The following is a 26,883-nucleotide window of genomic DNA, read 5'->3' on the forward strand; positions in this document are numbered from 1 at the left end:
CATGTAATCATGTTCATAATGAGATGCGATATAACGTAATCATCTTCATGTTGAGGTCTGTTATAAGCGGCCAACCAGTGGAAAGGCAGTCCTCGTTGGGTGTGTGGCCTGCACCCAATATAGGTGGTATTTCTGGCAAAGTTCATTGGCTTTTGCTCTCTCTGGATCCTGCAGCTGGCTCCTGTTCATCTGATTTTGGGTTCTTGGAACTTGAACTAGCATTTAACCTGCTGATCTGAGACTCTGTCAGCCTCTGTAGCCTGTGATCCAGAGGCCTGCTGTCTGACCTGCCAATCTTGGATTCACCAGTCCCTGCAGTTATTTGAGTCAGGAGAAGCCTCCAGCCTGACCCATGGATTTGGGACTTTCCAGCCTCTACAACTGTGTGAGCCATTTCCTTGATATAAACCTATGTCCACATATATTTATATGCTTCACTGGCTTTGCTTCTCTAGAGAACCCAGCCTAAGACACCCATCATCCTGAAGTAGCTCGCTTGACAGAAAGATGAAATGGCCTTCTAAAGACACAATAACAGTGCCAGCTAGGTGGCTATGCTTTGCAGGTTTGGGGCAATGTTCTCCAGGAGGCTGTGTATACTCTAAACCAGCACCCAATATACATGTATACCTCAGAGATAGGGCTGGTTTGGTTCCAGACCGCCCCAATAAAGTGAATATGGCAATAAAGCAAGTCACACAAAGTTTTTGGTTTCTCAGACCATATAAAAGTTATGTTTACACTATACTCCAGTCTATTAAGTGTGCAATAATAGCATTATGTCTAAAAAAACAATGTACATACTTTAATTAAAAAATATTTTATTGCTAAGAAATGCTAACTATCATCTCAGCCTTCAGTGAGTCAGTCTTTTTGCTGGTGGAGGATCTTCCTCGATCTTGGTGGCTGCTGACTGATCAGGGTGGTGGTTGCTGAAGGCTGGGGTGGCTGTGGCAATTTCTTAAAATAAGACAACAAAGTTTGACACATCAGAGGCGGGGCCAAGATGGCTGAGTAGTCAGATGCTTCCGGTGATCCCTTTTACAACAAAGACCTGAAAAAAACAAGTAAAATGATTATATTTATGACAAGCTAGGAGCCCTGAACATCAAAGGCAAAGTTAGAAAATGGACTGAACAGGAGGGGGAGGGACAGACAGTTCAGAAACAAAGAGGAGTTGCCGGACATGAGTTGCTGGGTACCCTCAGGCACCATTCTCTGGAGTAACTGCGGTGGTGCTGGTGGTAGTGTTCCGGAGGTGGTTTCCTCAGGGAGAGATAGGGGGCTGCACAGCCTACTCACACCTCCAGAATGAGAGACAAACAGCGCTCTTGGTAAAAGCTAAGTATTTGCGTTTATTTTACCACGCCCGCAGCCTGCAAGCCGACTTCAGTGGCTGTCAATTTTCCTGGGCCTGAGATATGCCCTGCTGCGCTCCCTGAGCCATTCTCCTGGCCTTGGAAAAGGAATAAATTCACAATTGGGGGAAAAGATAATCTGTCAGGTCCACTGAGCTGGGGCGGTCAGGACAGAAACAGCTCTTGTCCAGGCATAAATGGTCCATGGACTTTGAGTATCTTTCCCCTCTACATGGACCTGTGTGGGCCTATTTCAGGAGAACGGGCCCTTGTTAGCAGACTGCAACTGTTTCAGCTGTGTAGTGGAGAGGTGGGTGTTTGATGTTTGATACTGCTTTGCCTATTAAACAGGGTCCTCATCTACCCACATTAAGGGCCTAAGGACGGGTGGCTCCAGCCACATCACCTAGCCATCCACGACAGGGGTCCAAGGCTAAGTGGTACCACCCAGTCCTTACAACCAAAAGCATTGTGTGCCCATGGTCCATCTGCAGAACCTAGCCACCTGTGCACTCTGGGGAACAGGGACGCACTTTCCTCACAGTCACTCAGGGAACTGTTGTCAGCCCCCTGCCTTGTTCTGAGCATGACCCCCTACTGCAACCAGATACCTGCACCTACACGAATTACCCCTGCCCCTCTAAGACTGCAGGGCAGAGCCTGTACCACACTTGATGACCAGCTACCTGGACGTCTGACCTGAATCCATACAAGAAGAGTGAATGGACTCCTAGACTAATGTACTTGGTAACAGCTCTAGCCACCCAGTGACAGGATGTTAGAGCTTCCAAGGTGAAAATAATCAAGCTAGCTCACTCAAGCAGCCTATTGGGGCATATCAAAATAAAACAAATCAAGAAGCTAGGATACAGTAAGCAAACATAAAATAAACTAATACAATACCTTATAGATGGCTCAGAGACAACAATCAATATTAAATCACATAAAGAAGCAGACCATGATCACTTCAACAAGCTCTCAAAACAAAGAATCAAGGGATCTTCTGGATGAAGGTGCATTCCTGTAATTACCAGATGCAGAATACACAAGATTAACATACAGAACACCAGGAACAAGATAAGGAAGGAGATCAGGCAAAATGCAGAACAAGCCAAGGAACACATAGATAAAGCAGTTGAAGAAATTAAAAAGGTTATTCAAGAACATAATGAAAAATAAGCTGCAAGAATCCGTAGAGAGACAACAATCAGAAATTCCGAAGATTAACAATAAAATTACAGAATTAGACAACTTGATATAAAGTCAGAGGAGCAGAATTGAGCAAGTGGAAGGCAGAATGAGTGAGACTGAAGATAAAATACTTGGCAACAACATATTCTAAGAAAAACCAGATAAAAGAATTAAAAAAAAAATGAAGAAAACTTAAGAATCATGTAGGACTCTATCAAGAGAAATAACCTACGAGTGATTGGAGTACCAGAACAGGAAGGGTTAACAGAAAATACAGAAAGAATTGTTTAGGATTTGTTGGCAGACACTTCCCTGATATTGTGAAAGATGAGAAAATATCTATCCAAGATGCTCATCACACTCCACACAAGGTAGATCTCAAAATAAAGTCACCAAGATGTTATTATAATCAAACTTGCCAAAACTGAAGATACAGAGTGAATTTTAAGAGCGGCTAGGGATAAACGAAAAGTCACCTACAAAGAAGAGTCAATAAGAATAAGCTCGGACTACTCAGCAGAAACCAAGCAGGCAAGAAGGCAATGAGATGACTTATATAAAGCACTGAAGAAAAAAAACTGCCAGCTAACAATCAAATATAGAGCAAAACTGTCTCTCAAATATGAAGGTGAAATTAGGGTATTTCCAGATAAACAGAAGTTAAAACAGGGAAACAGCAAAGTAATTATGTAAAAGAAGACAACATTAAAACAATAAAGAAGGACTAAGAAATGTAGTCTGAAATCTTTGATATGGAGAGGAAGTAAAGGCGATATAAATAAAGTTAGGTTTAAACTTAGAAAAGTGGGTAAATATTAAGGTAAGTTTGAAATCAATTGAAAGATTTCTCTGTAGCATGTAATGCTATTTGATAGCATTTTACCCACAAATAGAACTTCTTTCAAAATTAGAGTCAATCCTCTTAAACTCTGACTCTTCTTTATCAACTAAGTTTATGTAATATTCTAAATCCTTTGTCATATCAACAATGTTCACAGCATTTTCACCAGAAACAGATTCCATCTGAAGCAACCACTTTCTTTGTCCACAAGAAGCAACTCCTCATCCATTAAAATTTTATCATGAGGTTGCAGTAACTCAGTTACACCTTCAGGCTCCACTTCTAACTCTAGTTTTCTTGCTATTTCCATCACATCTGCAGTTACTTCCTCCACTGATGTCTTGAACCCCTCAAAGTCATCCAGGAGGGTTGAAATCAACTTCTTTCACACTCCTGTTAATGCTGATATATTGACCTCCTCCATGAATCACAAATGTTCTTAATGGCATCTAGAATGGTGAATCCTTTCCAAAAGATTTTCAATTTACTTTGCCCAGATGATCAAAGGAATCACTATCTACGGCAGCTATAGCCTTACAAAATGTATTTCTTAAGTAATAAGACTCGAAAGTCAAACTACTCCTTGATCCATGGCCTGCGGAATGGATGTTGTGTTAGCACACATGAAAACAACATTAACCTCCTAATACATGTCCATCAGAGCTCTTGGGTGACCAGGTGCATTGTCAATAAGCAGTAATATTTTGAAAAGAATCTTTTTCTGAGCAGTAGGTCTCAACAGTGGGCTTAAAATATCAGTAAACCATGTTGTAAAAAGATGTGCTGTCATCCAGGCTTTCTTGTTCCATTTATAGAGCACAGGCGGAGTAGATTTAGCATAATTTTTAAGGGTCCTAGGATTTTTGGATTGGTAAATGAGCATTGGCTTCGACCTGAAGTCACCAGCTGCATTAGATCCGACAAGAGAGTCAGCCTGTCCTTTGAAGCTTTGAAGCCAGGCATTGACTTCTCCTCTCTAGCTATGAAAGTCCTAGAAGGCATCTTCTTCCAGTATAAGGCTGCTTCATCCACATTGGAAATCTGCTGTTTAGTGTAACAATCTTCGTCAATTACCTCACCTAGATCTTCTGGATAACTTGCTGCAGCTTCTGCATCAGCACTTGCTGCCTCACCTTGCACTTTTATGTTATGGAGATGGCTGCTTTCCTTAAACCTCATGAACCAAATCCTCTGCAGCTTCCTCACCTCTCCCAGCCTTCATATAATTGAGGAGAGTTAGGGTCTTGCTCTGGATTAGGCTTTGGCTTAAGGGAATGCTGTGGCTGATTTGATTTTCTATTCAGATCACTAAAACTTTCTCTGTATCAGCAATACGCATCTTTCAGTTACTTCTCATTTATGTGTTCACCGGAATAGCACTTTTAATTTCCTTCAAGAACTTTTCCTTTGCATTCACAACTTGGTTAACTGGCACGAGAGGCCTTTCAGCCTGTCTTAGTTTTTGACATGCCTTCTTCATTAAGCTTAATCATTTCTAGCTTTTGATTTAAGTGAGAGGTGTCTGACTCTTCCTTTCGCTCGAACACTTAGAGGCCATTGTAGGGGTATTAATTGGCCTAATTTCAACTCTGTTGAGTCTCAGGGAATAGGGAGGTCTAAGAAGAGAGAGAGAGAGATGGGGGGATGGCCAGTCGGTGGAACAGTCAGAACACACACAACATGTATGAGTTAAGTTCGCCATCTTATATGGGTGCAGCTTGTGGCCCCAAAACAATTACAACAGTAACATCAAAGATCACTGATCACAGATCACCATAGCAGATACAATAATGAAGAACTTTGAAATATTGTGAAAATTACCAAAATGTGATAGAGACATGAACTGAGCGCATGCTGTTTGAAAAATGGCATCGATAGACTTGCTTGATGCAGGTTCTTCAATTTGTAGAGAACACAATATCTGTGAAGCACAACAAGGTGAAACACAATAAAACGAGGTATGCCTGTATAATGCTGTTTCCCCCATAGCCAGGATTCATGGTTCCAGGAATCAAGGGGTGGAGATTGGACTGGCATCACTCACTATTACCCCTAGTGACACACTCACAAAATTTTTGCTTCCTGTCCCTGCAACTCATTGCTCTGCAGGTCCAGAGGTCTTAGTTCCAACTGGAGGAATGTTCCCACCTGGAGACATGACATGGATTCCATTGAACTGGATGTTAAGGATACCACCCAGCCACTTTGGGTGCCTCATGCCTGTGGATCAACAGGCAAAAAAGGGAATGACCATACTGACTGGAGTGACTGACCCTGACTACCAAATCAGACTGATATTACAAAAGGGAGGTAAAAAAGTGTATGTCTGGAATACAGGTGACCCCTTAGGGCATCTCTTAGTACTACCATGCCCTGTGATTAAAGTCAATGGAAAACTACAGTGACCCAATTCCGACATTACTACTAATGGCTCAAACACTTTAGGAATGAAGATTTGGATCAACTCACCATGCAAAGAACCACAAACAGCTGAGGTGCTTGCTGAAGGTGATGGGAATACGGAATGGGTGGTGGAAGAAGGTAGTTCTAAATACCAGTTACCATCATGTGATCAGCTGCAGAAATGAGGACTGTAATTGTTATGAGTATTTCTGCTTTGTATGTGTGCATCAACTATTTTTGTTTTCTTCATTTAAAAATATAAGATGTAAACATCTTGGTTGTATGCATGTAGTTGTTCGGTGCTGTCGAGTCGGTTCTAATTCATAGCAACCCTATGTACAACAGAACAAAATACTGCCTGGTCCTGCACCATCCTCACAATCGTTGTTATGCTTGAGCCCATTGGTGCAGCTGCTGTGTCAACCCATCTCGCTGAGGGTCTTCCTCTTTTTTGCTGACCCTCTACTTTCTTAAGCATGATGTCCTTCTCCAGACACTCGTATCTCCTCATAACACGTCCAAAGTATGTGAGTTGAAGTGCTGCCATCTTTGATTCTAATGAGCATTCTGGTTGTACCTCTTCCAAGACAGATTTGTTCGTTCTTCTGGTAGTCCACGGTATGTTCAATATTCTTCGTCAACACCATAATTTGAAGGTACCAACTCTTCTTTGATCTTCCTTATTCATTGGCCAGCTTTCACATGCATATGAGGCAATTGAAAACATCATGCCTTGGGTCAGGCACACCTTAGTCCTCAAGGTGACTTCATTGCTTTTCAACACTTTAAAGAGGTCTTTTGCAGCAAATTTGCCTAATGCAGTGTGTTGTTTGATTTCTTTACTGCTGCTTCCATGGGCGTTGATTATGGATCGAAGTAAAATGAAATCCTTGACAACTTCAATATTTTTTCTCTTTATCCTGATGCAGCCTATTGGTCCAGTTGTGAGGATTTTTGTTTTCTTTATGTTGAGGTGTAATCCACACTGAAGGCTGTAGTCCTTAATCATCATCAGTAAGTGCTTCAAGTCCTCTTCGCTTTCAACAAGCAAGGTTGTGTCATCTGCATATCACAGGTTGTTAGTGAGTCTTCCTCCAATTGTGATGCTACGTTCTTCTTCATATTGTCCAGCTTCTCAGATTGTTTGCTCAGCATACAGATTGAACATATGGTGAAAGGATACAACTCCGACGCACACCTTTAATTTTAAACCACACAGTATCCCCCTTGTTCCGTTTCAATGACTGCTTCTTGATCTAAGTACAGGTTCTTCATGAGCACAACTAAGTGTTCTGGAATTCCCATTCTTTGCAATGTTATCCATATTAGGTGCAACGTTAGGTTCAAGCATAACTTTGTAAATTGTCTTTATTTAGTGATTGTGTATGGTTTAAGGAAACTGTGCGGCTCCCAAGCTGAGAAAGGGTAGACTGTGATAGTTAAGGTTGTGTGTTAACTTGGCTGGGCTATGATTCTTAGTGGTCTGGCAGTTTATGTAATGATGTAGTTTGACAGTTATGTAATGAAGTAATCATCCCTCATGATGTGATCTGATATGATGAGCCAATCAATTGTAAGGGGAGTTTCCTCATGGGTGTAACCTGCATCCAATATATATATGGACATTCTGGCAAGGTTTACTTGCTTATTTTGGATTCTGCATCCAGCTTGTCATCATCTGACTTCCAGTTTTTGGGACTTGAACCAGGTGCCTGTTGTATAGCCTGCTGATCTTGGGATTCATTGGCCTCCACATCCCGTGAACCAGAAGCCTGCCATCTTACCCACTGATCTTGGATTAGTCAGCCTCTGCAGCCCAGGAGCCAGCGGCCTACTGTCTGACCTGTTGATCTGGCGTTTGTCAGCCCCTGCAGCTATGTGAGTCGAGAGAATTCTGCAGCCTGACACCTGACCCACAGACTTGGGACTTGCCAGCCTCTACAAACTCATGAGCCATTTTCCTGAGATAAATCTCGATGTATATATGATTCACTGGTTTTGCTCCTCTAGAGAACCCAGTCTGAGACACCTACATCTACTCAATCCGAAAGTACTTTGATTTTTTAAAAAAGAAATCTGGGCCATACTAGAGGGTAGAGAGTTTGCCAGCTGTCTCCTCACTGTACTTTATCTTCTATTCTAATAACAGTTTAAGTTAGATCCAAATATAGCTAAGGAGTGCGCAGTAAAGAGAACGTGAGCAGAAGTAAGTTATGCAACTTCTGGGTCAGGTGCTTCCCTCAGTCTCTTTTTAAGTGGACTGGGTGAGTTGTTTTCAGGTACAAAAAGGAAACCAGTACCCTAAGGATGGAAAAGGAACAAGATGGACTCTCTATATCATACAGCTGCCATTTTGGGATCTCTGTATTTTTGAATCTCTTGTTCCAACAACCTAGCCAGTACTAATTAATACCTTATGCCTGCAGAGAAGGATACAGACCTTGCAGATATATTTCTCCATGTATTGAAACCTGTCATAAATCTACAAGAAGAGCAAAGGACATTTCTAGAGAAAACAGGTATACCACTGCATAGTGAACACAAATAGAGACAATAAATAGAGTCCTGGGAACATAGATAGGAATAATAAATAGAGACTTGGGAGATGAGGTAGATCCACTAAGATTCTATTAGGGAAAGGATCATTTGAACCAAGGATACCAACAAACGTGGAAACTCGGTGTGAGGAGAGGTATAATTGTAAGTAGGCTCAACGGAGAAATAAGAAGATAAATGCACAGAATGTTGACATGAGACAGTAGCTTCGTGATTATAGTGGTTTGATCCTCCCCATCCCTTAGGGAAGAAATCATTTTGGGGTCTCTGAAAACTTAAAACCCAGTAAAATCTAAAGGCTAAGATCATGGCTATTAGAAAAGTAGTACGAAGCATTTGATTTTACTCATGTCACAAAATATTATACCATAACATTGGAAAATGGTGGACCAGACTATAAGCTTTTGGGAATTTGCTTCCTTTCCATCTGGTCTAGTCCAATCCTGAAGAATATTAAGCACAAGCCCAATCTAACACTGGAATAGACCCACAACATTCTCTGAATTAAGTACTCTACGACTTGGTGAAGCAATGATTAAGTGCTCAGATGCTAACATAAAAGCTGGTAGTTTGAACTCACTCAGTGGCTCTGTGGGAGAAAGACCTGGAGATCTGCTTCCATAAAGATTACAGCCAAGAAAACCCTATGAGGCAGTTCTACTGTCACATGGGGTCACTTTGAATTGAAAATCGATTCAAAGGCACCTAACGACAAGATGACCTCATAGGTACTTTATTCAAGATGAATACAGCCATTTCTAATCTTGTTAAACAAATTATTTTTACAGTTATTCCCAATTTTCCCTTAAAATTATGACCACGGCATATTTTCTAATAGGTATACTGGTGTTAGTAACATTATTTCCTGGGTTCATGGTCAGCTTGACATTTTAATTCAGTCCAAGGCCTTATATACAGTTAATGCTCAATAAATACCTAGATATTTATTGAAGCTTCTATTGAACCTGGTCACATAAGTCCAGCTGCTTCTAGCAAATGACTTGTAATCAACTGATATCACCATCAGTCTGTATCACACACTGCACCATGTTGTGTCTAAATGCGCCCTGAGGAAGAATGTATTGCAACTGGGTCTTAAAGTAACTGAAAGGTACTTAAAATTCACCTTTTAAAATACCTAATTTTAGAAGAAGAAATAGGATGCCTTCATTGAAAAGGCATAATTTCGTCAACTTATTGGCAAATACAACATGGAATGATGTCGCTCTGGCCAGGATACTTCATCCTGGGCAATAATTCCTCTCTGTAGCTTCTCGGTAGGTTTTCCTCAGAACAGAGACTTGATAAAAAAGCAGTTTAAAGTTGTGAATAGTAGTTTATGAAACACAGTTAATTCTAAAGAGCTGAGTTGGGTTGGTTGATCTAACTGAATATAAAAATGCTTGTGATAAGAAAAAGAGAACTTTCAAAAGTGAATAATATAAAAAAAAGTGAAAAATATCTCATTTCAAATACAGCATTCAGTACAATTTTTTTACCTTAAGTCTTAACTAACCATAATATTAAATTAAAAAAAATTTTATTGAATACAATTTTATGTTTCTACTTCCTCATTGAGAGAAGGTAAATTTCTCCCTTAAAAGGTAAAAGTTACACTTAACATGGGGGCTTGGACTACCTATGCATTCTAGAAAGTAGAGCAAATTGGAGCAGGTCACCAGAGGCTCTAAAGGGCCTTCTGGAAAAGAGAGAAAGATAAGTGAAGGAAGAAAGAGAAAAAAAGAGAGAGAGAGATTATACTTTGGAACCCACAGTAGTCTTTAGAGGACAAGGCAGAGAAGGAACAGAGGTGGTCCTCTAATTTCCTTGGGGTGACCTGGACCGGGCAGGGAACTCATTCCAAATAAACCAGTTGTTGTAGAGTCGATTCTGACTCATGGCCACCCCATGTGTGTCAGAATAGAACTGCACTCCATAGGGTTTTCAATGGCTTAATTTTTGGAAGTAGATCTCCAGGACTTTCTTCTGATACACCTCTGGGGGACATAACTGCCAGCCTTTCAGTTATCAGCTAAGTGCGTTAACTCTTTGTACCACCCAGGGACTCCTTCGCTCTAAATAGTTAAGAATTAGTGTCCAGACATTACAGGGGTGGAATGAGTAGTATCACATTAAATGTTATCTGATCCAGTACCAGAGAAGTTGACCAAAAGATGAGTTAAGAACCATAAGGATTTGAATCAACATAAAATTTAACACTATAAGCTCTGAAAAAACAGAAAGCAAGGCCATTCTGTTTAGGAATTCATTGAAAAAACTGTAACACTGGCAGAGAGAGGGCCCCCTGTTCACCTTAAAAGCCCTTTGCTGAATCGATTCTTACTTATAATAGAACTGCTCCACAGGGTTTCCAAAGAGTGGCTGGTGGATTTGAACAACTGGCCTTTTGGTTAGCAGCCGAGCTCTTCACCACTGTGCTGCCAGGGTTCCTACTCCCCTTTTATCTGGAACAACACAGATGTTGACCTCAGGGTACTTAATCCATCAACAGTGACCGAGGGCTACATGATTGGTCAGTACAAACTACAAGACAATGACCCCCAAGCGTCATGCCAAGGTCAGCACACATCTGAAAAACACCAGCAGGGCACCTGTGCCAAGCAACCAGGCAGGGGCCAAAGAGACTGAATTCTCTTAATGACTGTCAAAGAGATCACATAAAGTTCCCTGGGACCTGCCATGGGAAAGGAGGGGCTATGAGTGCTGGGTTCCAGCATTTAGACCAGTGGGGACTCAGAGCCAGAAATTCCTGTGGACATGGCACTTAGCCTACAAGCTGTGCCCCTTCGAGCTGCTGTGAAGGTGAGGATATTTTGGTTACAGCAAACTTTACTGATTTTTTAAAATGTAAAATGGTTGATGCTTATTACAAAATGAGGCTCTTTACTCACAAAAATATTTCGAGAATCTTTCCTAAAGTTGGCCTTCATTCTAAGTTAACTCCAACCATTAGGGATAGTTTTAGTATTATGATAAAGGATTATGGTTCTGTTGTCTTTGCGTCGGCTTTGTTGTAGTGTCTATCTTAAAACTAAGAAAACCAAAACATTTCGACTCATAGCAACCCTACAGGACAGAGTAGAACCACCTCACAGGGTTTCCAAGGAGCGCCTGGTGGATTCGAACTGCTGACCTTTTGGTTAGCAGCCAAATTCTTAACAACCCTGGTGGCATAGTGCTTAAGGTCTATGTCTGTTAACCAAAGGGTCAGCAGTTCGAATCCTCCAGGCGCTCCCTGGAAACTCTATGGGGCAGTTCTACTCTGTCCCAGAGGGTCGCTATGAGTTGGAATCAACTTGACAGCGCTGGGTTTGGTTTTTGGTTTTATGCCACCAGGGCTCCATTCTAGCTTAGAAAACCACATTTTATCTTGGTTCCTTTGTTTAATGTATATCAGACTTCTAAAAGTCGTTATATACTATTTGACATTATCATTTTTATAATTCAATTTTAATTCAGTGACTAACGAGAACTTAGTGAATAACTATCTGGCTTTTAAGTACTTTTAGGAACTAAAGCAATAACACATTTGAAAGGTAAAGGCAAATAGCTGTATACTATGTATAATTACAAAGCAGTACTATTACTTACATGCCTTGGTGCTTTTTATAGATCCAGTTTCTATGACCTTAAATGTAACTTCTTACAGTAAGAAATCTGGTGCCTATATTATAATGCATGTGGGAATAACTATCAAAGGAAGTCTATCCTATGTTCTATTCAACAATTCTGAGGGTAAAAACAAAAAAAAAAAACTCCTGACTTGGCATTTACTATTCATCACCTACTTATAAGTTATAAATTCCTGAGAGTGGTCAGGAGGCCAGGTTTCAATGGGCCTAGGAAAACTGACCAGTGGCCCACTCTGAGAGGCATGCTGCAGGCTATCTGACATTGGGAAGCAGAGGAAGATTCCATAGAACACTGCAGTTTCTTTAGTATAAAGCTTGATTTCTCTCACCGTATTTCTGCAGCATTTTTTCCTTCCTTATTCAATCTTATCCTCAAGTTTCAGAAGACATTTTGGATTCAAAAACGGAAATTATCTTTTACTTTAGAGTTATGGATGTGGAATATGTATAATTTTTTTCTTTAAAATTCAAGTGGTTATTAGTATAGCCAAGATGTAAGTCCAAATTACCTGATCGTTTTCTACGTGAGTTGATGCAAATAGTTTTTTGTATGCTTAGATGTTTGGATTTAGTTTCTGCTGTAACACAGTTGAAATAAGCAACATGAAAAAAATATCTTCCTAAAATATGCAAAAGAACACAATTAAGGGGATGACAACATTCCTATGGAATGGTGTCTTAGTTATCTGTTGTTGTTAGGTGTCATTCAGTCAGTTCCAATTCATAGTGACCGTACATACAACAGAACGAAACACTGCCCAGTCCTGTGCCATCATCATGATGGCAGTTATGCTTGGGCCCAATGTCATAGTCACTGTGTCAATCTCACTGAGGGTCTTCCTCTTTTTCACTGATCTTCTACTTTACCAAGCGTGATATCCTTAGCACTAGTTATCTAGTGCTGCTGTAACACTCATACCACAAGTGGATGGCTTTAACAAAGAGAAATTTAGTCTCTCACAGGCTAGGAAGCTCTTAAGTCCAAATTCAGGGTGTCAGCTCCAAAGGAAGATTTTCTCTCTCTGTTGGCTCTGTAGGAAGGTTCTTGTCATCAATCTTTCCCTAGTCTAGGAGCTTCTCAGCACAGGGTCCCCAGGTCCAAAGATGTGCTCCCCTTCTGGTTTTTCATTCTTAGGGGCGTGGGGTCCCTGTTTCTCTGCTCACATCTCCTTTTTATATCTCAAAAGAGACTGACTCAAGATACAACCTAATCTTGTAGATTGAGTCCTGCCTCACTAACATAACTGCCTCTAATTTTGCCTCATTAACATCACAGAGGTAGGATTTACAACACGTAAGAAAATCACATCAGATGACAAAATGATGGACAATCACACAATACTGGGAATCACTGCCTAGCCAAACTGACACACATTTTAGGAGGACACAATTCAATCCATAACAAATGGATTAAAGTATTTGTAAGATACCCCCTCTGGCAATCTTTCATAGTAGTATAGGAAAAATTTATCCAAGATGGTTTAGGTTAGATTTTATTAAAGACAGAAAAGTAAATTAAATAAGCTATCGAAAGCTCCTTCATATCAATGATACAATGTTTGTGTTTATATGTTAGAAAATAAATGGGTTTTGGTAAAACTTTTATTTGTCCTCTCATGCTATTTACAAAATGCTTTCCTTCAGGAAAATCACACTTGCTTGGGACTGTAGGATTATCAGCATAGAAACAGGGGACAAAAGAACACAGAGTAGCACTGATGCATTTAATTTTCCTTTTTCTGGAAACTGGTTATCTCCCTTAATGATCTTGGTATCTTCCTCACTCACCACAAAATCTGCTCATTTAATCGAACTAACCAAACTACCTAGCATGCTATCCCACCCCGGGGTGCTTTGAGATCCACAGTCATGCTGTTCTTAAGAGCGAAAGTTGAGAACGGGTTGCATGTAGAACTAGCTCCCAAACCACCATCTTATCTTGCTTTGTGCTTGTCTCCAAAAACAAAAAAAAAAAACACCAAACCTGCAAACCTGTTGCCCTCGAGTCAATTCTGACTCAATGCAACTCCACATGTTAGAGTAGAATTGCTCCACAGGGTTTTCTTGGCTATAATCTTTATGGAAACAGATGGCCAGGCCTTCTTCCCCAGCAGCACTGGGTAGTGCCAACCTTTAGGTGAGTAGTCGAGCACAAACCACTTGTATCACCCCGGGACTTTGTGCTTGTCTCGGCCTCCACTTATTCTGAAACTCAGTCCAGTTCTGCCTTCCCTTCTAGCTGGTTGCACCTTTTGCACTAGTAGTCTTCTGGATTTTGCTTCTTGCTCTTGTTTCCGAGGGCCCCTTCCTTGGGTGAACCCAATCGGATTCGGGCTGCCTAATAAGACTACTGAGGCAGCCTGGAGTCACACAAGCAAAGTTATTTTACCAGCAGCTAGCAAAAGGAGACAGTAAGGGCTAGAACCTTCAGAGAGACAGTCTTGCTGATTTGCCTAGGAGCCAAGTATTTAAGCGTTTCAACAAGGCAGAGAGGAGCAGTTTTGATGTTTATTTATGAGGTCCTGGGAGAACAGTGGAGATTTCTGAGAAGGGGTTGGGTTATGCAAATACAGGCACACACAGGATTTCTTCAAGATGGAAGTTCTTTGGTTCCCTTGACATAACTCATTATGGGATATGACGCAGGCGCACTGGTTCCCTTTGTCACACTGCCCCTTGGGCGGCACAGGAAAGACAAACCGTGGTCACTTTTACTTCTTTTGTGCACATTCTGCCCCTGTGGAGTAATGCAAGAACTATATTAACAGTTTATTTGCAACATCTTGGAACACTTCAGTTTGTACCACCCCTCAGCCGGAACAGTTTGCCCCACAGGGCCTATGTGTTCTGTTCTACTCTCTAGAAGGTGGGTTATGGTTGTACGAGGTTGTTTACTCTACTCTCTGTCCTGCTCTGTCCAGGGATGGCCTATGTGCTGGGGGGGTGGTGGGGGGCAACCGGCCCTGCTCCAGCCTAGTCCTGTCTTACTCTCTTCTGGTAGGGTGTATACTGTGACTACAACCATTTAAAAAGGAAGAGACAATCAATCTTATGATATATATCAAAACGGTATGGTTCGCCTGGTAGGACAATGCATTATTTTTCCCCTTTTCTCCATTTTTAGTATTTTAAACGTGATTTTATTACCTTTAAATTAAAAATAGTATAATAAACACTGATACAAATAACATGAAAACCTTTTTAAAGCCCGTATGACTAAAATGGAAGTGTCTGATGAAGTTTTTGTTCAGGAATTTCACTTTGAGAGTACAAGGATACAGATTCAAAACGCTTTATGAGATGCTGGAGGCAACAGCCAATTCATAAAAGCTTAGCCCAAATTAACTCAACACAGTAACTGTAAGACTCAATGGAATACTGGCAATCTTATCTAAAATTTTCCAAAGGCTGGGAATTTTACAATGGCTGGGAATGTACAGAAGTCCTTAAACTTTAATGAGCATAATTACGACCAGAACCTTTGGATTAAATGAGATTCCTGCCCAGAGATACAGATTCAATACATGCGGGTGGAGTTCAAGCATCTGCCAGTTTTATCTAACAAGCAAAGGAATGATATAGGCCATAGGTCACAGGTGAGGAGACATGCTTTTCATCATCTTCCAAAGTCTTGACCTGTCTCTAATTCAGAATTGGCCAACTGTAGTGATCTCTGCTATGGAAGATAAATTCTGTGAAATTCCACAGCCTATAGCACGGCATTTACATTATGGTGCTGACGAAGAATACTGAATATACCATGGACTGCCAGAAGAATGAACATATCTGTCTTGGAAGAAGTACAGCCAGAATGCTTCCCGGAAGCAAGGATGGTGAGACTTCATCTCACATACTTTGGACATGTTATCAGGAGGGATTAATCCCTGGAGAAGGACATCATGCTTGGTAAAGTAGAGGGTCCATGAAAAAGAGGAAGACCTTCAAGATGACTGACACAGTGGCTGCAAAAATGGGCTCAAACACAGCAAAGATTGTGAGGATGGCACAGGACCAGACAGTGCTTCATTCTGTTGTACACAGAGTTGCTATGAGTGGGGACCTAACAACAGAATCCCCTGCGGAAACAGTTTTCTTTGATATGTTAATGAGGCTGTATCAGTGTAGGAAGTGTCTTAAACCCAATCACTTTTAAGATGCAAAAAGGGCAGATTAGGCACAGAAGCAAGGAAGCAGCACCAATGGATAGCAATGGGAGAAGATAAAAGCCATGCTATCACTTGAAGATCACCAAGGAATAGGAGCTGGAAGAGACAAGATCTTCTCCCCAAAGCCGACCATGAGAGAAAGCCTTCACCTAAAGCCGGTCCCTGAATTCAGACTTCTTTCTAAACTGTGAGAAAATAAATTTCTGTTAGTTAAAGCTACGCACTTGTGGTATTTCTGTTAGAGCAGCAGTAGATAACTTAGAAATTCAAGGTCACCTCTCAGATACAACCATTGGCCAATTTTTGTAAGTCCAACAAATGCCTTAGTATGGCATTCAAGGCTTTATGCAATCTGTATTTTTTTTTACAGTATAGTGGTTATGCTAATCAGGAATCTGGGTTCAGAACCTGGGACTGTCATTTACTAACTATATATGTTGAGAAAGCTACTTTACCTCTCTACATTTCCCCATCTTTAAAATTGGAAAAACAGTAGCCCCCTCAATTCTCTAGCCATGCTAGATTACATACCATGTGGTTCAGTGGTAGATTTCTTACTTTCCATGGGGAAGACCTGGGTTCGATTCCTGGCCAATGTACCTCATGAGCTTCTACTACCCATCTGTCAGTGGAGGCTTGCGTGTTGCTGAGATGATGAACAGGTTTCAGCAGAGCATTTACAGATTAAAATGGACTAAGAAAAAAGGCCTGGCAATCTATTTTCAAAAATCAGCCAATGAAAGCTCTATGGATCACAATGGTCCAATCTACAACCAATGATGGGGATGATACAGGACCAGGCAGTGCTTCCTTCTGTTGTGCATGGGGGCGATATGAGTCAGAGGCCAAGTTGGCAGCAGCTAACAATAGTATCTCTGTTCCTTCGTTTCTGCTACGCCCTTTGCTTGTGATAAATGTTTCTACCTCTCAGCTTAGACAACCTTACTTTCCCTTACACACCTGTGGTGGTTTTAAAAACTACGTCCACAAACTCTTCAATACTCTTCTCTTCAAGCTTAATTCTCCTCCCCTTCAGTGCAGACTGGACTTAGTGAGTTGCTTCTAACAAATAGAATAGGGCAGAACTGACAGTACATCACTTCTGTGATTACAATGTAAAATGACTGCGGCTTCCATCTTGGTCTCTCTCTTCCTCTCCCTCATTACCTGCTCTGGGGAAAGCCAAATGTCTGGTCATGAGCAGCCCTATGAAGGGGACCAGTGGTGGGGAACTGAACTTGGAAGCAAATTCTCCAGCCCCTTTTGATGATTGCAGCCCTGACCAATAACATCCTGTAACCTCTTGAGGGACCCAGAGCCAAAACTACCCAACTAAGATACTCACAGGTTCCTGACCCTTGGAAATTGTGTTAAGATAATATTTCTTGGCTTTTATTGCTAAGCTTTGGAGTAATTTGTTACACAGCAAATAATACAATACTCAAGTTCTCTGACCAAGTCAGACAGGATTTCTCCTTTGTTTTCCCATAGTAACTATCATAACATTTACTATATTAAAGATGTTTGATTACATGTTTATGCCTCCATAGCAAGGCTGTGAGCTCCTCGAAGGTAAGCGACCTTTAATTGTATTAAATGAAAAAAATTAAACTCAAGCCTGACACATAGAGGCCTTTTACAATAATTAAGCTAATTATTAGTGTTTCCTACGTGGTGGCGTAGCAGTTAAGAGCTATAACTACTAACTAAAACTTCGGCAATTTGAATCCACCCGGTACTCCTTGGAAACCCTATGGGGCAGTTCTACTCTGTCTGATAGGGCCACTATGAGTAGGAATCAACTCGACAGCAGTGGGTTTGTTTTTTTTTGGCTTAGTGCCATACAAGGAGCTGTGGTGGTGCAGTGGCTAAGCACTTGGCTGCTAAGCAAAAGGTCGATGGTTTGAACCCATGAGCCGCTCCGTGGTAGAAAGATGTGGCAGTCTGCTTTTGTAAAGATTACAGCCTTGGAAACCCTCTGGGGGCAGTTCTACTCTGTTCTATGGGGTTGCTGTGAGTTACAATTGACTCAACTGGAATGGGTTTGGTTTTAGTTTTTTTATGTGCCTTATCCTGTTCTAAGCCCTTTACAAATATTATCCCATTGAATCCTCATAAAAACCCTTTGAAACACATACTATTATTACCCTTATTTTATAGATGAGGAAACTGAGGTCAAATTATGGAGACGTTGAGTAACTTGCACAAGGACACATGGCTAGTAAAAGTTGCTGAATTAAAGAACGAATGAATTTCTTAAGATCATGTCTGTCTCATCTTAGAATTTCTTACTGTGTGTCATGGATTGAATTACGTCCCCCCCAAAAATGTGTGTATCAATTGGGCTGGGCCATGATTTGAAGTATTGTGTGATTTTCCTATATGTTGTAAATCCTGCCTTTATGATGTTAATGGGGGAGGGATGGGTGCCAGTTGTGTTAGTGAAGCAGGACTGGATTGTGTTTTGAGGCAATCTCTTGGGAGAGAAGAGAAGCAAGCAGAGAGACAGGGACGCCTCATACCACGAAGAAAGCAGTACAGGGAGCAGAGTGCATCCTTGGGATCTGATGTCCCTAGGCCTGAGAAGCACCTTGACCAGGGGAAGTTTGAAGATGAGGAATCTTCTGCCAGAGCCCAAAGGGAGAGAAAGCCTTCCCCTGGAGCCTATACCCTGAATTTGGACTTTTAGCCTACTTTTTACTGTGAGGAAATAAATTTCTCTTTGTTAAAGCCATCTACTTGTGGTATTTGTTACCGCAGCACAAGATTACTAAAACACTGTACCTAGCCAGGTATGCAGTTCAGACTCAAATATTTACTAAATCACCCTCTAGTAATAAAAGCAGCTTAAAATGTGAAAAGGAAGTCTTGAAAAGCCTGACTGTGGACAATTTGATTTCCAAAACATAATTCTTTTCCTTTACTGAGAAGAAATAAAGATTACAGTAAAGATATGTTGTGATGAGACTAAAAATAAACTTTAGAAGAAATTTATCTTTTTCTTGAAATCTGCCCCTTAAATGCTTGACAAGAAATAAGTGTACTGATGGTCCGATTACATAAAATATATTTAAAAAACTTATTTTACTAAATTTCGTGGTTCAGGATTCAAAACATTTCTACAAAGATGTAAAATGTCTTTTTTTCTTCTTCAGCAAAAAAAGAATTAAAAAGCTTCTACTGAAGTCCTCTTGAAAGACAAATTTCAAATAAGTGGTTGTACCTGACTTCTGTGGCTATTCTAAATAAGCATGGAACCCATAAAGCATGATCCCTCCTGCTGAGGTCTCTAAATCAGTACCTACATATGAGAAACCTAAAATCAGTTTACATTCATAGTTGGCCAAGTCTGAAAAGCAGCTTGAGGCTTCCTATTTTAGAATTTTTGACTTGTTCTCTTTGAACTCTTTCTTCCCACTCAATAGTAAGTAGAAGCCAGTTGTCATGGAGTTGATGCTAACTTACGGCAATTCCATGTGTGTCAGAGTAGAACTATGCAAAACTTCAACAAAAGACAAATAACCCAATTAAAAAATGGGCAAAAGGTATGAACAGGCACTTCAACAAAGAAGACGTTCAGGCAGCTAACAGATACGTGAGGAAATGCTCATGATCATTAGCCATTAGAGCAATGCAAATCAAAACTACAATGAGATACCATCTCACACCAACAAGGCTAGCATTAATCCAAAAAACACAAAATAATAAATGTTGGAAAGGTTGTGGAGAAACTGGAACACTTATACACTGCCGGTGGGAATGTAAAATGGAACAATCACTTTGGAAATCGATTTGGCACTTCCTTAAAAAGCTAGAAATAGAAGTACCAAACAATCCAGCAAGCCCACTCCTTAGATTACATCCTAGACAAATAACAGCCATCACATGAAAGACTTATACACACCCATGTTCATTACAGCACTGTTCACAATAGCAAAGAGATGGAAACAACCTAGGTGCCCATCGATGGATGAACGGATAATCAAATTACAGTATATTCACACAATGGAATACTATACAATAATAAGAACAATGACAAATCCTCGAAACATCTCAAAACATGGATGAATCTGCAAAGTATTATGCTGAATGAAATCAGTCAGTCTCAAAAGGCAAATATCGTATGAGGCCATTGTTGTAAGAACTCAAGAAAAGGTATAGACACAGAAGGAGACATTCTTTGATGGTTACGAGGGTGGGGAGGGAGGGAGAGAAATATTCACTAACTAGATAAATCCAGTAAAACCCAGGGCCGTTAAGTCGATTCCGACTCATAGCATCTCTACAGGACAGAGTAGAACTGCCCCATAGAGTTTCCAAGGAGCGCCTGGTGGATTCGAACTGCTGACCCTTTGGTTAGCAGCCGTAGCACTTAACCACTATGCCACCAGGGTTTCCAACACTAACTAGATAGCAGACAGCAATTATGTCATGGATTGAATTATGTCCCCCCCAAAAATGTGTGTATCAGCTTGGTCAGGCCATGATTCCCAGTATTATGTGGTTGTCCTCCATTTTGTGATTGTAATTTTATGTTGAGAGGATTAGGGTGGGATTATAACACCACTCTTACTCAGGTCACCTCCCTGAACCAAGGTAAAGGAGTCTCCCTGGGGTGTGGCCTGTACCACCTTTTATCTCCAAAAAGAGAAAAGGAAAGGGAAGCAAGCAGAGAGTAGGGGACCTCATACTACCAAGAAAGCAGCACCAGGAGGAGAGCGCGTCCTTTGGACATGGGGTCCCTGTGCCTGAGAAACTCCTCGACCAGGTGAAGACTGAGGACAAGGACCTTCCTCCATAGCTGACAGAGAGAGAAAGCCTTCCCCTGGAGCTGATGCCCTGAATTTGGACTTGTAAACTACTGGACTGTGAGAAAATAAGCTTCTCTTTGTTAAAGCCATCCACTTGTAGTATTTCTGTTATGGCAGCACTAGATGACTAAAACAAATTACCTTAGGTGAAGAGAAGGACAACACACAATACAGGGGAAGTCAGTACAACCGGACTAAACCAAAAGCTAAGAAGGTTCCTGAACACAGCCAAACACTTCGAGTGACAGAGGAGCAGGGGTGGAGGTCTGGGGACCACTGTTTCCGGTGACATCTGGGTCAAATGGCATAACAAAGTTTATTAAAATTTTCTGCATCCCACTTTAGTGAGTGCTATCTGGAGTATTAATAGCTAGCCAGTGGCCCTCTAAGATGTATCAATTGGTCCCAACCCACCTGGAGCAAAGGAGAATGAAGAACACCAAAGACACAAGGAAAATATTAGCCCAAGAGACAAAAAGGGCCACGTAAACCAGACTCCACCAGCCTGAGACCAGAAGAACTAGATGGTGCCTGGCTACCACCAATGACCGACTTGACGGGGAATACACCAGACAGCCCCTGACAAAGCAGGTGAAAAGTGGGGTGCAGAATTCAAATTCTAGTAAAGAGACCAGACTTAATGGTCTAACTGAGACTGGAAGAACCTCAGAAGACATGGCCCCCTGATTCTCTGTTAACCCAGAACTAAAACCATTCCTGAAGCCAACTCTTCAGACATAGACTGGACTATAAGACATAAAATGATATTCGTGAAGAGTGTGCTTCTTAGTTCAGACACATGAGACTAAACGGGCAGCTCCTGTTCAGAGTCAAGATAAGAAGGTAAAAAAGGATAGGAGCTGGTTGAATGGACATGAGAAATCTGGGGAAGAAACAGGGAGTGTGCTGTCACATTACAGGGATCGCAACCAGGGTCACATAGTAAGATGTGTATAAATTTCCGTATGAGAAACCAACCTGAGCTGTAAACTTTCACCTAAAGCACAAAAAAAAAAAAAAGTTGGTGGCTCAAATCAACCCAGAGGTGCCTTGAAAGAAAGGCCTGGTTATATAAATCCAAAACAATCAGCCACTGAAAATCCTATGGAACACAGTTCTGCTCTGACACACACGTGGTTGCCATGAGTCAGCGTCAATTTGACAACAACTGTTTTTTTTTTTTTTTAAAGCAAAAAGAAAGTTTTATTCAGCATATATTCAGAAAGACGAAAGTGGGAAGCAGACAAGCATGTTGTTAGAGGCATGTCTGCCCAAGTACAAGGAAATATTATAGAACAGGCAAGAATGGAAGAATGGACAAGTATGCTGCCACAGCCATGTCTGCCCGAATCCAAGGAACATTACAGAATAAACAAGAATGGCAAAACAGACAAACATGCTGCCACAGCCATGTCTGCCCAAGTCTGAGGAGGGTTAGAGGCATCAGTATGTATTAACATTATACCCAAAAAAACCAAACCCGTTGCTGTCAAGCCAATTCCGACTCACAGCAACCCTATAGGACAGAGTAGAACTACCCTATAGAGTTTCCAAGGGGCACCTGGTGGATTTGAACTGCCAACCTTCAGGTTAGCAGCCGTAGCACTTAACCACTTCGCCACCAGGGTTGCCCACAAATGGGCAAAACCACTGAAAGCTTCACCTTTTCATAGACTGGCTAGAAACTGGGATCTTACATTTTGAATTGCCTTTCTTAACAATCATTGGTACAGGTTTCAGTAACGACAATCAGGAGGGTCTTCATTGGTCCAACAAATTTCTATTCACTGTATATTAATAGAAAAAGATAAGAGTGGAAAGTCTTTTGTGTTCTGGCTTATGTGCAAGTTTCCCTAAAAGACATTTTCCAAGATTATCCTATCTATTGTTTTTATACCTCAGGGCCCAGTTGATGTGTCCTTGTGAGCCCAGCTACAGCAACTCATTTTTATTACTATTCTTAAGTGCCATTCTATTTTTACTACTTAGAACAGAACCTTTCCTTAAAGATATAAAAAATATTAAAAAAAATATGAATTCCTTGTCAACATATGAATATTAATATATTTTTTTTATATATCTGATTTTTCAGGTGATTTCAAGCATTTCTATTTTTTAACAACCACAGTTCTTTGTAAAAACAGTACTAGGTATTAAGAAAAAAGATGTTGAGTAAAGGTAAGGTTACACACACAAATAGTGAAGTAAAAGAATGTCCTTATTTTATATTATGACAACTGGAACTAGATCCTTAAAAAAAAAATTTACCTATTAATTACATCCATAGTGTTGTAGATTAAATTGTTCCTGGAAATCTCTCAGATAATAAGACAGTTTTTATAAACTAAAATTTCAAAAAGAGTAAGTTTTTTAGTTACCTAGGGTTGCTATAACAGAAATACCACAAGCGGATGGCTTTAACAAAGAGAAATTTATTCTGTCACAGTCTGGGAGGCAGTAAGTCCGAATTTAGGGTGCCAGCTCCAGGGGAAGCCTTTCTCTCTCTGTGGGCTCTGAGGAAAAGTCCTTGTCATCAATCTCCCCCTCGTCTAGGAACTTCTCAGCACAGGGACCCTGAGTCCAAGGACACACTTTGCTCCTCGTTCTTCTTGCTTGGTGGTAATGAGGTCCCTCTCCTGTCTGCTGAATTCTCTCTTTTATATCTGGTAAGAGACTGACTGAAAATATAACCTAATCCTGGAGATTGAGTCCTGCCTTATTAACATAACCACCTCTAATCCTGCCTCGTTAACGTCATAGATTAGGATTTATAACATATAGGATAATCAAATCAGATCACAAAACCGTGGGCAACCACACAATACTGGGAATCACAGCCTAGCCAAGTTGACACACAATTTTGGGGGACAAAATTCAATCCATAAAACCGGTACCAATCCAAAACCACAAAAACGCAAATACCACTGGACTCAGAAATAACTTAGCAAAGGTTATGCATAGAGAGTTAATTGTATTATTCTTTTTATTTTGTTTCTGTGACAGCTTGTTGATATATAATTTATGTATCATACAAATCATCCACACAGAGTGCACAGTTTGATGTTTTTAGTGTATCTGTAGAGTTGTGCAACTGTCATCACATAACATTTTTCTTCATCTCAAAAAGAAACCTGTACCATTTAGGTATTACCCCCCAATCACATATCCTCATCCTCACCCTACCCCAACCCTATGCAAACACTGATCTCTTTCTGTCTACACTTGCCTATTTTGGACATTTCATGTAAAGGGAATTACATATGATCTTTAGTGACTGGCTTCTCTCACTTAGCACAATGTTTTCAAGGTTCGTCTATGTTGTAGCATGTATCAGAACTTCCTTTACATGGCCACATAATATTCCACTGTGTGAATATGCCACATTTTGTTTATGCATTCATCAGTTGATAGACATATGGGTTTTTCTCACCTCCTGGCTACTGTGAATAATGCTGCTATGAACCATTTGTGAATAAATTTTTGCATGGACAAGTTTTCATTTCTCTTAGGTATATACCTTAGAATTTGTATTATTCTCATGGTAATGAAAATTTGAAGCAATTCCATGGTGCGACAATGGAATTATGCCACACTTTTGGAAATACTATGGAGAAAAAAAAAAAAACGTTGGCTGTGTAGAATGAAGACTATGCAGTAAAACGGAAAATGCTACATGAAGTGAAAAAAGGCAGGATACAATCCACTTAAATGCTTCTGGGGCCTCCCATTCCCTACTCATTCATTCTATGAAATCTCCCCCTGCCTTTAATCTGGTTTCTCTCTCCCCTCAATTCTCTGAGGTCCAGACAAACCAGCTTTCAGAGATTTTTAGAACGTCTCAGCTTCAGAGCCCTTGTGTATGCTGTTCTTCTGCTTGTATAACTCTTTCTGTTTCTTTGCCCAGTGGTTTCAAGTCTCATCTTAAATGTCACTTCCTCAGAAAAGCCTTCTCTGATATCCCTAACTAGGATAGAGTTAAATGTTTCCATAGCAGCCTGCAATTTTCCATCTTAATACTTTTGATACTAGTAATTACTTATTCATTCAGTAATCAAATATCAAGAGTCTTTTACAGGTAAGGATACAGGGTGTAAGAAAATACACAAGATCCCTGCCATCCAAAAGATTATATTCCAGGGAGGAGATATAAAAGTAAACAAATCAACATACCGGGTAATCCTCTTTCGTTGCATTGTAAACTCCATGAGGTCAAGAGTTATTTCTGTCTCGGTTACTTCCATTTGCTGGAACACTGAGTCTGGCTCGCTGAATAAGGTCAATAAAAAATTTTTTTCACTGTTAAAAAAAGCATACAAAAGATAAGAAATGGAGAACACAAACGAGACTACTTCCGTAAATAGTTGAGTTTGGAATCTTTTTTCCCTTTTCTCTTTCAAAACTTTCTGTAATGCAGTGAATTCCTTTTATAATTAAGACTAAAGGAACAAAAAATTACCATAGGTGAGCAAAGAACTCCAAATAAAACACATTTATATGTTATCATACAGTGGTTAAGGAACTGGTAATAAAATCCACTCTGAAATACTCAGACTAATTCAAGCCGATAGAATTCCCTTGGCGCGTTACCAAGCAGGTTCCTGGCCCTCAGCGCAGCCGTAAAATTCACTTTTGCAAATGAAGGCTTAAATACTCAAGAATGTTCTTAAAGATATGATCCCCCTCCTCCCTCATTTTCCATTCTTTAAGCGCTTTAGAGCGTCGCTCCACCTACCGGTGTGGTAGCGAAAAAACCGCAATTTCACTTACACGTCAATTGTAAGAATAAAACGTTCTGCGAGCTCAACTACAAACGCAGGCTCTTAACAGAACAGGCAACCAATCAGGTTGGGTAAACGCAGACAGCTCTAGGCTTGCCAAAGCAACAGCCGCAGATCGTCCAACCCCCAAGCTGAGAGCTCAACCGCTTCTTTCTTCCCTGTGCGCAAGCGTAGCGCACTCTCCAGCCACCACACGCCTCTTCCACGGAGCAGACGGGGCGCTTACGTCACCGTGCGGCCTATGAAGTACCCTTCCGCTTCACCAAGGAAAACGAGTTCTTGCTCTTTTGGCTTTTCTTTGCCCACACTAAACGTCCACTTTCCCCTGCCCCAGTGCCAACAACTTCCCCATTCCGTCTCCAACAGCCAAGATTTTTTCTGGACTTCTCTATACATTCATTGGACCGAGAAGGCAGCAGACAGGAACTGGAACAGAGGATGAGACACCGGATGTGTTGTTTACAAGGGGCGAGAGCAACTAGGAATCGGTCCGCGAAGGCGGAGCCGAGGTAGCCGGCACCTCTTTTTTCCCTTCCCTCCTTCCCTCCCCTGCCTTTCCCGCGAGCGGACGCGGCAGCGCCTCTGTCTCGCTTTTTCTTATTTTCCCCCCTTTTCCTTTTCTTTTTTTTTTCTTTTTCCCCCCTCCCCCCTTTCACCATTTCCCCTTGGAGGCGCATCCCCCGGGCAGGGGCAGAGCCGGTCTCCCCCTCCGCCTCTCCCCGGCCCCCGCCGCCCTATGGCGAGAGGGAGCCCCCTCCCCACCCGGACACAAGCGGCGGCGGCGGTTGGAGGAGCGGGACAGGCGGTGGCTGCGGCGGCCACAGGTTTGGGGTCATCATGGAACTAATTCGCTGACCGGCCCGACCCACAAGCCGCAGCCGTGCGACCCGTCCCGCTCGAGCCCCCGCGCCTGCGCCCCCAGGCCCGGTCCCCCTCTTCTCCCTCCTCAGTCGGACCTGTTCTCGTCCCGTGCGCCCTGCAGCCGCGCGCATAGGAAAATGAGGTGGTAACGGGCCCGCGGATGACCCCGCGTCACCACTGTGAGGCCTACAGCTCTGCCGGGGAGGAGGAGGAGGAGGAAGAAGAGGAGGAAGAAGAGGAGGAGAAGGTGAGGAGGCGGGGCGGG

General features: G+C 41.4%; 1 protein-coding gene and 1 long non-coding RNA gene across 7 annotated transcripts in view; one reads left to right on the top strand and one right to left on the bottom strand.

Annotated features, from left to right (window-relative positions):
- Positions 1-804: 804 nt before the first annotated feature.
- Positions 805-26,818, bottom strand: LOC111751726 (uncharacterized). 3 transcript variants are annotated; one of them, XR_010322066.1, is made up of 5 exons: positions 26,714-26,818; positions 25,747-26,183; positions 25,150-25,275; positions 2,262-14,739; positions 805-1,054 (listed from the first exon to the last, which is right to left on the bottom strand). It is a non-coding gene; the product is annotated as an uncharacterized LOC111751726 (long non-coding RNA). The 3 variants fall into 3 exon arrangements; XR_010322067.1 differs by having other exon boundaries at positions 25,712-26,183; XR_002786816.2 differs by lacking the exons at positions 25,747-26,183; positions 26,714-26,818 and having other exon boundaries at positions 25,150-25,560.
- Positions 26,751-26,883, top strand: part of CCNI (cyclin I) — a 41,888-nt gene continuing 41,755 nt past the window's right edge. For 3 of the 4 annotated variants that reach the window (XM_003414138.4, XM_064285681.1, XM_064285684.1), the window contains exon 1: positions 26,751-26,865. Coding sequence is in view for 1 of the 4 variants with exons in the window: in XM_023553340.2 (XP_023409108.1) it covers positions 26,779-26,865 (87 nt within the window). In the remaining 3 variants the exon portion in view is untranslated. The remainder of the gene's footprint in view (positions 26,866-26,883) is intronic. The other variant, XM_023553340.2, reaches the window with a different exon arrangement.

This window comes from Loxodonta africana, chromosome 5, assembly GCF_030014295.1.
Source record: "Loxodonta africana isolate mLoxAfr1 chromosome 5, mLoxAfr1.hap2, whole genome shotgun sequence".
NCBI lineage: Eukaryota > Metazoa > Chordata > Mammalia > Proboscidea > Elephantidae > Loxodonta > Loxodonta africana.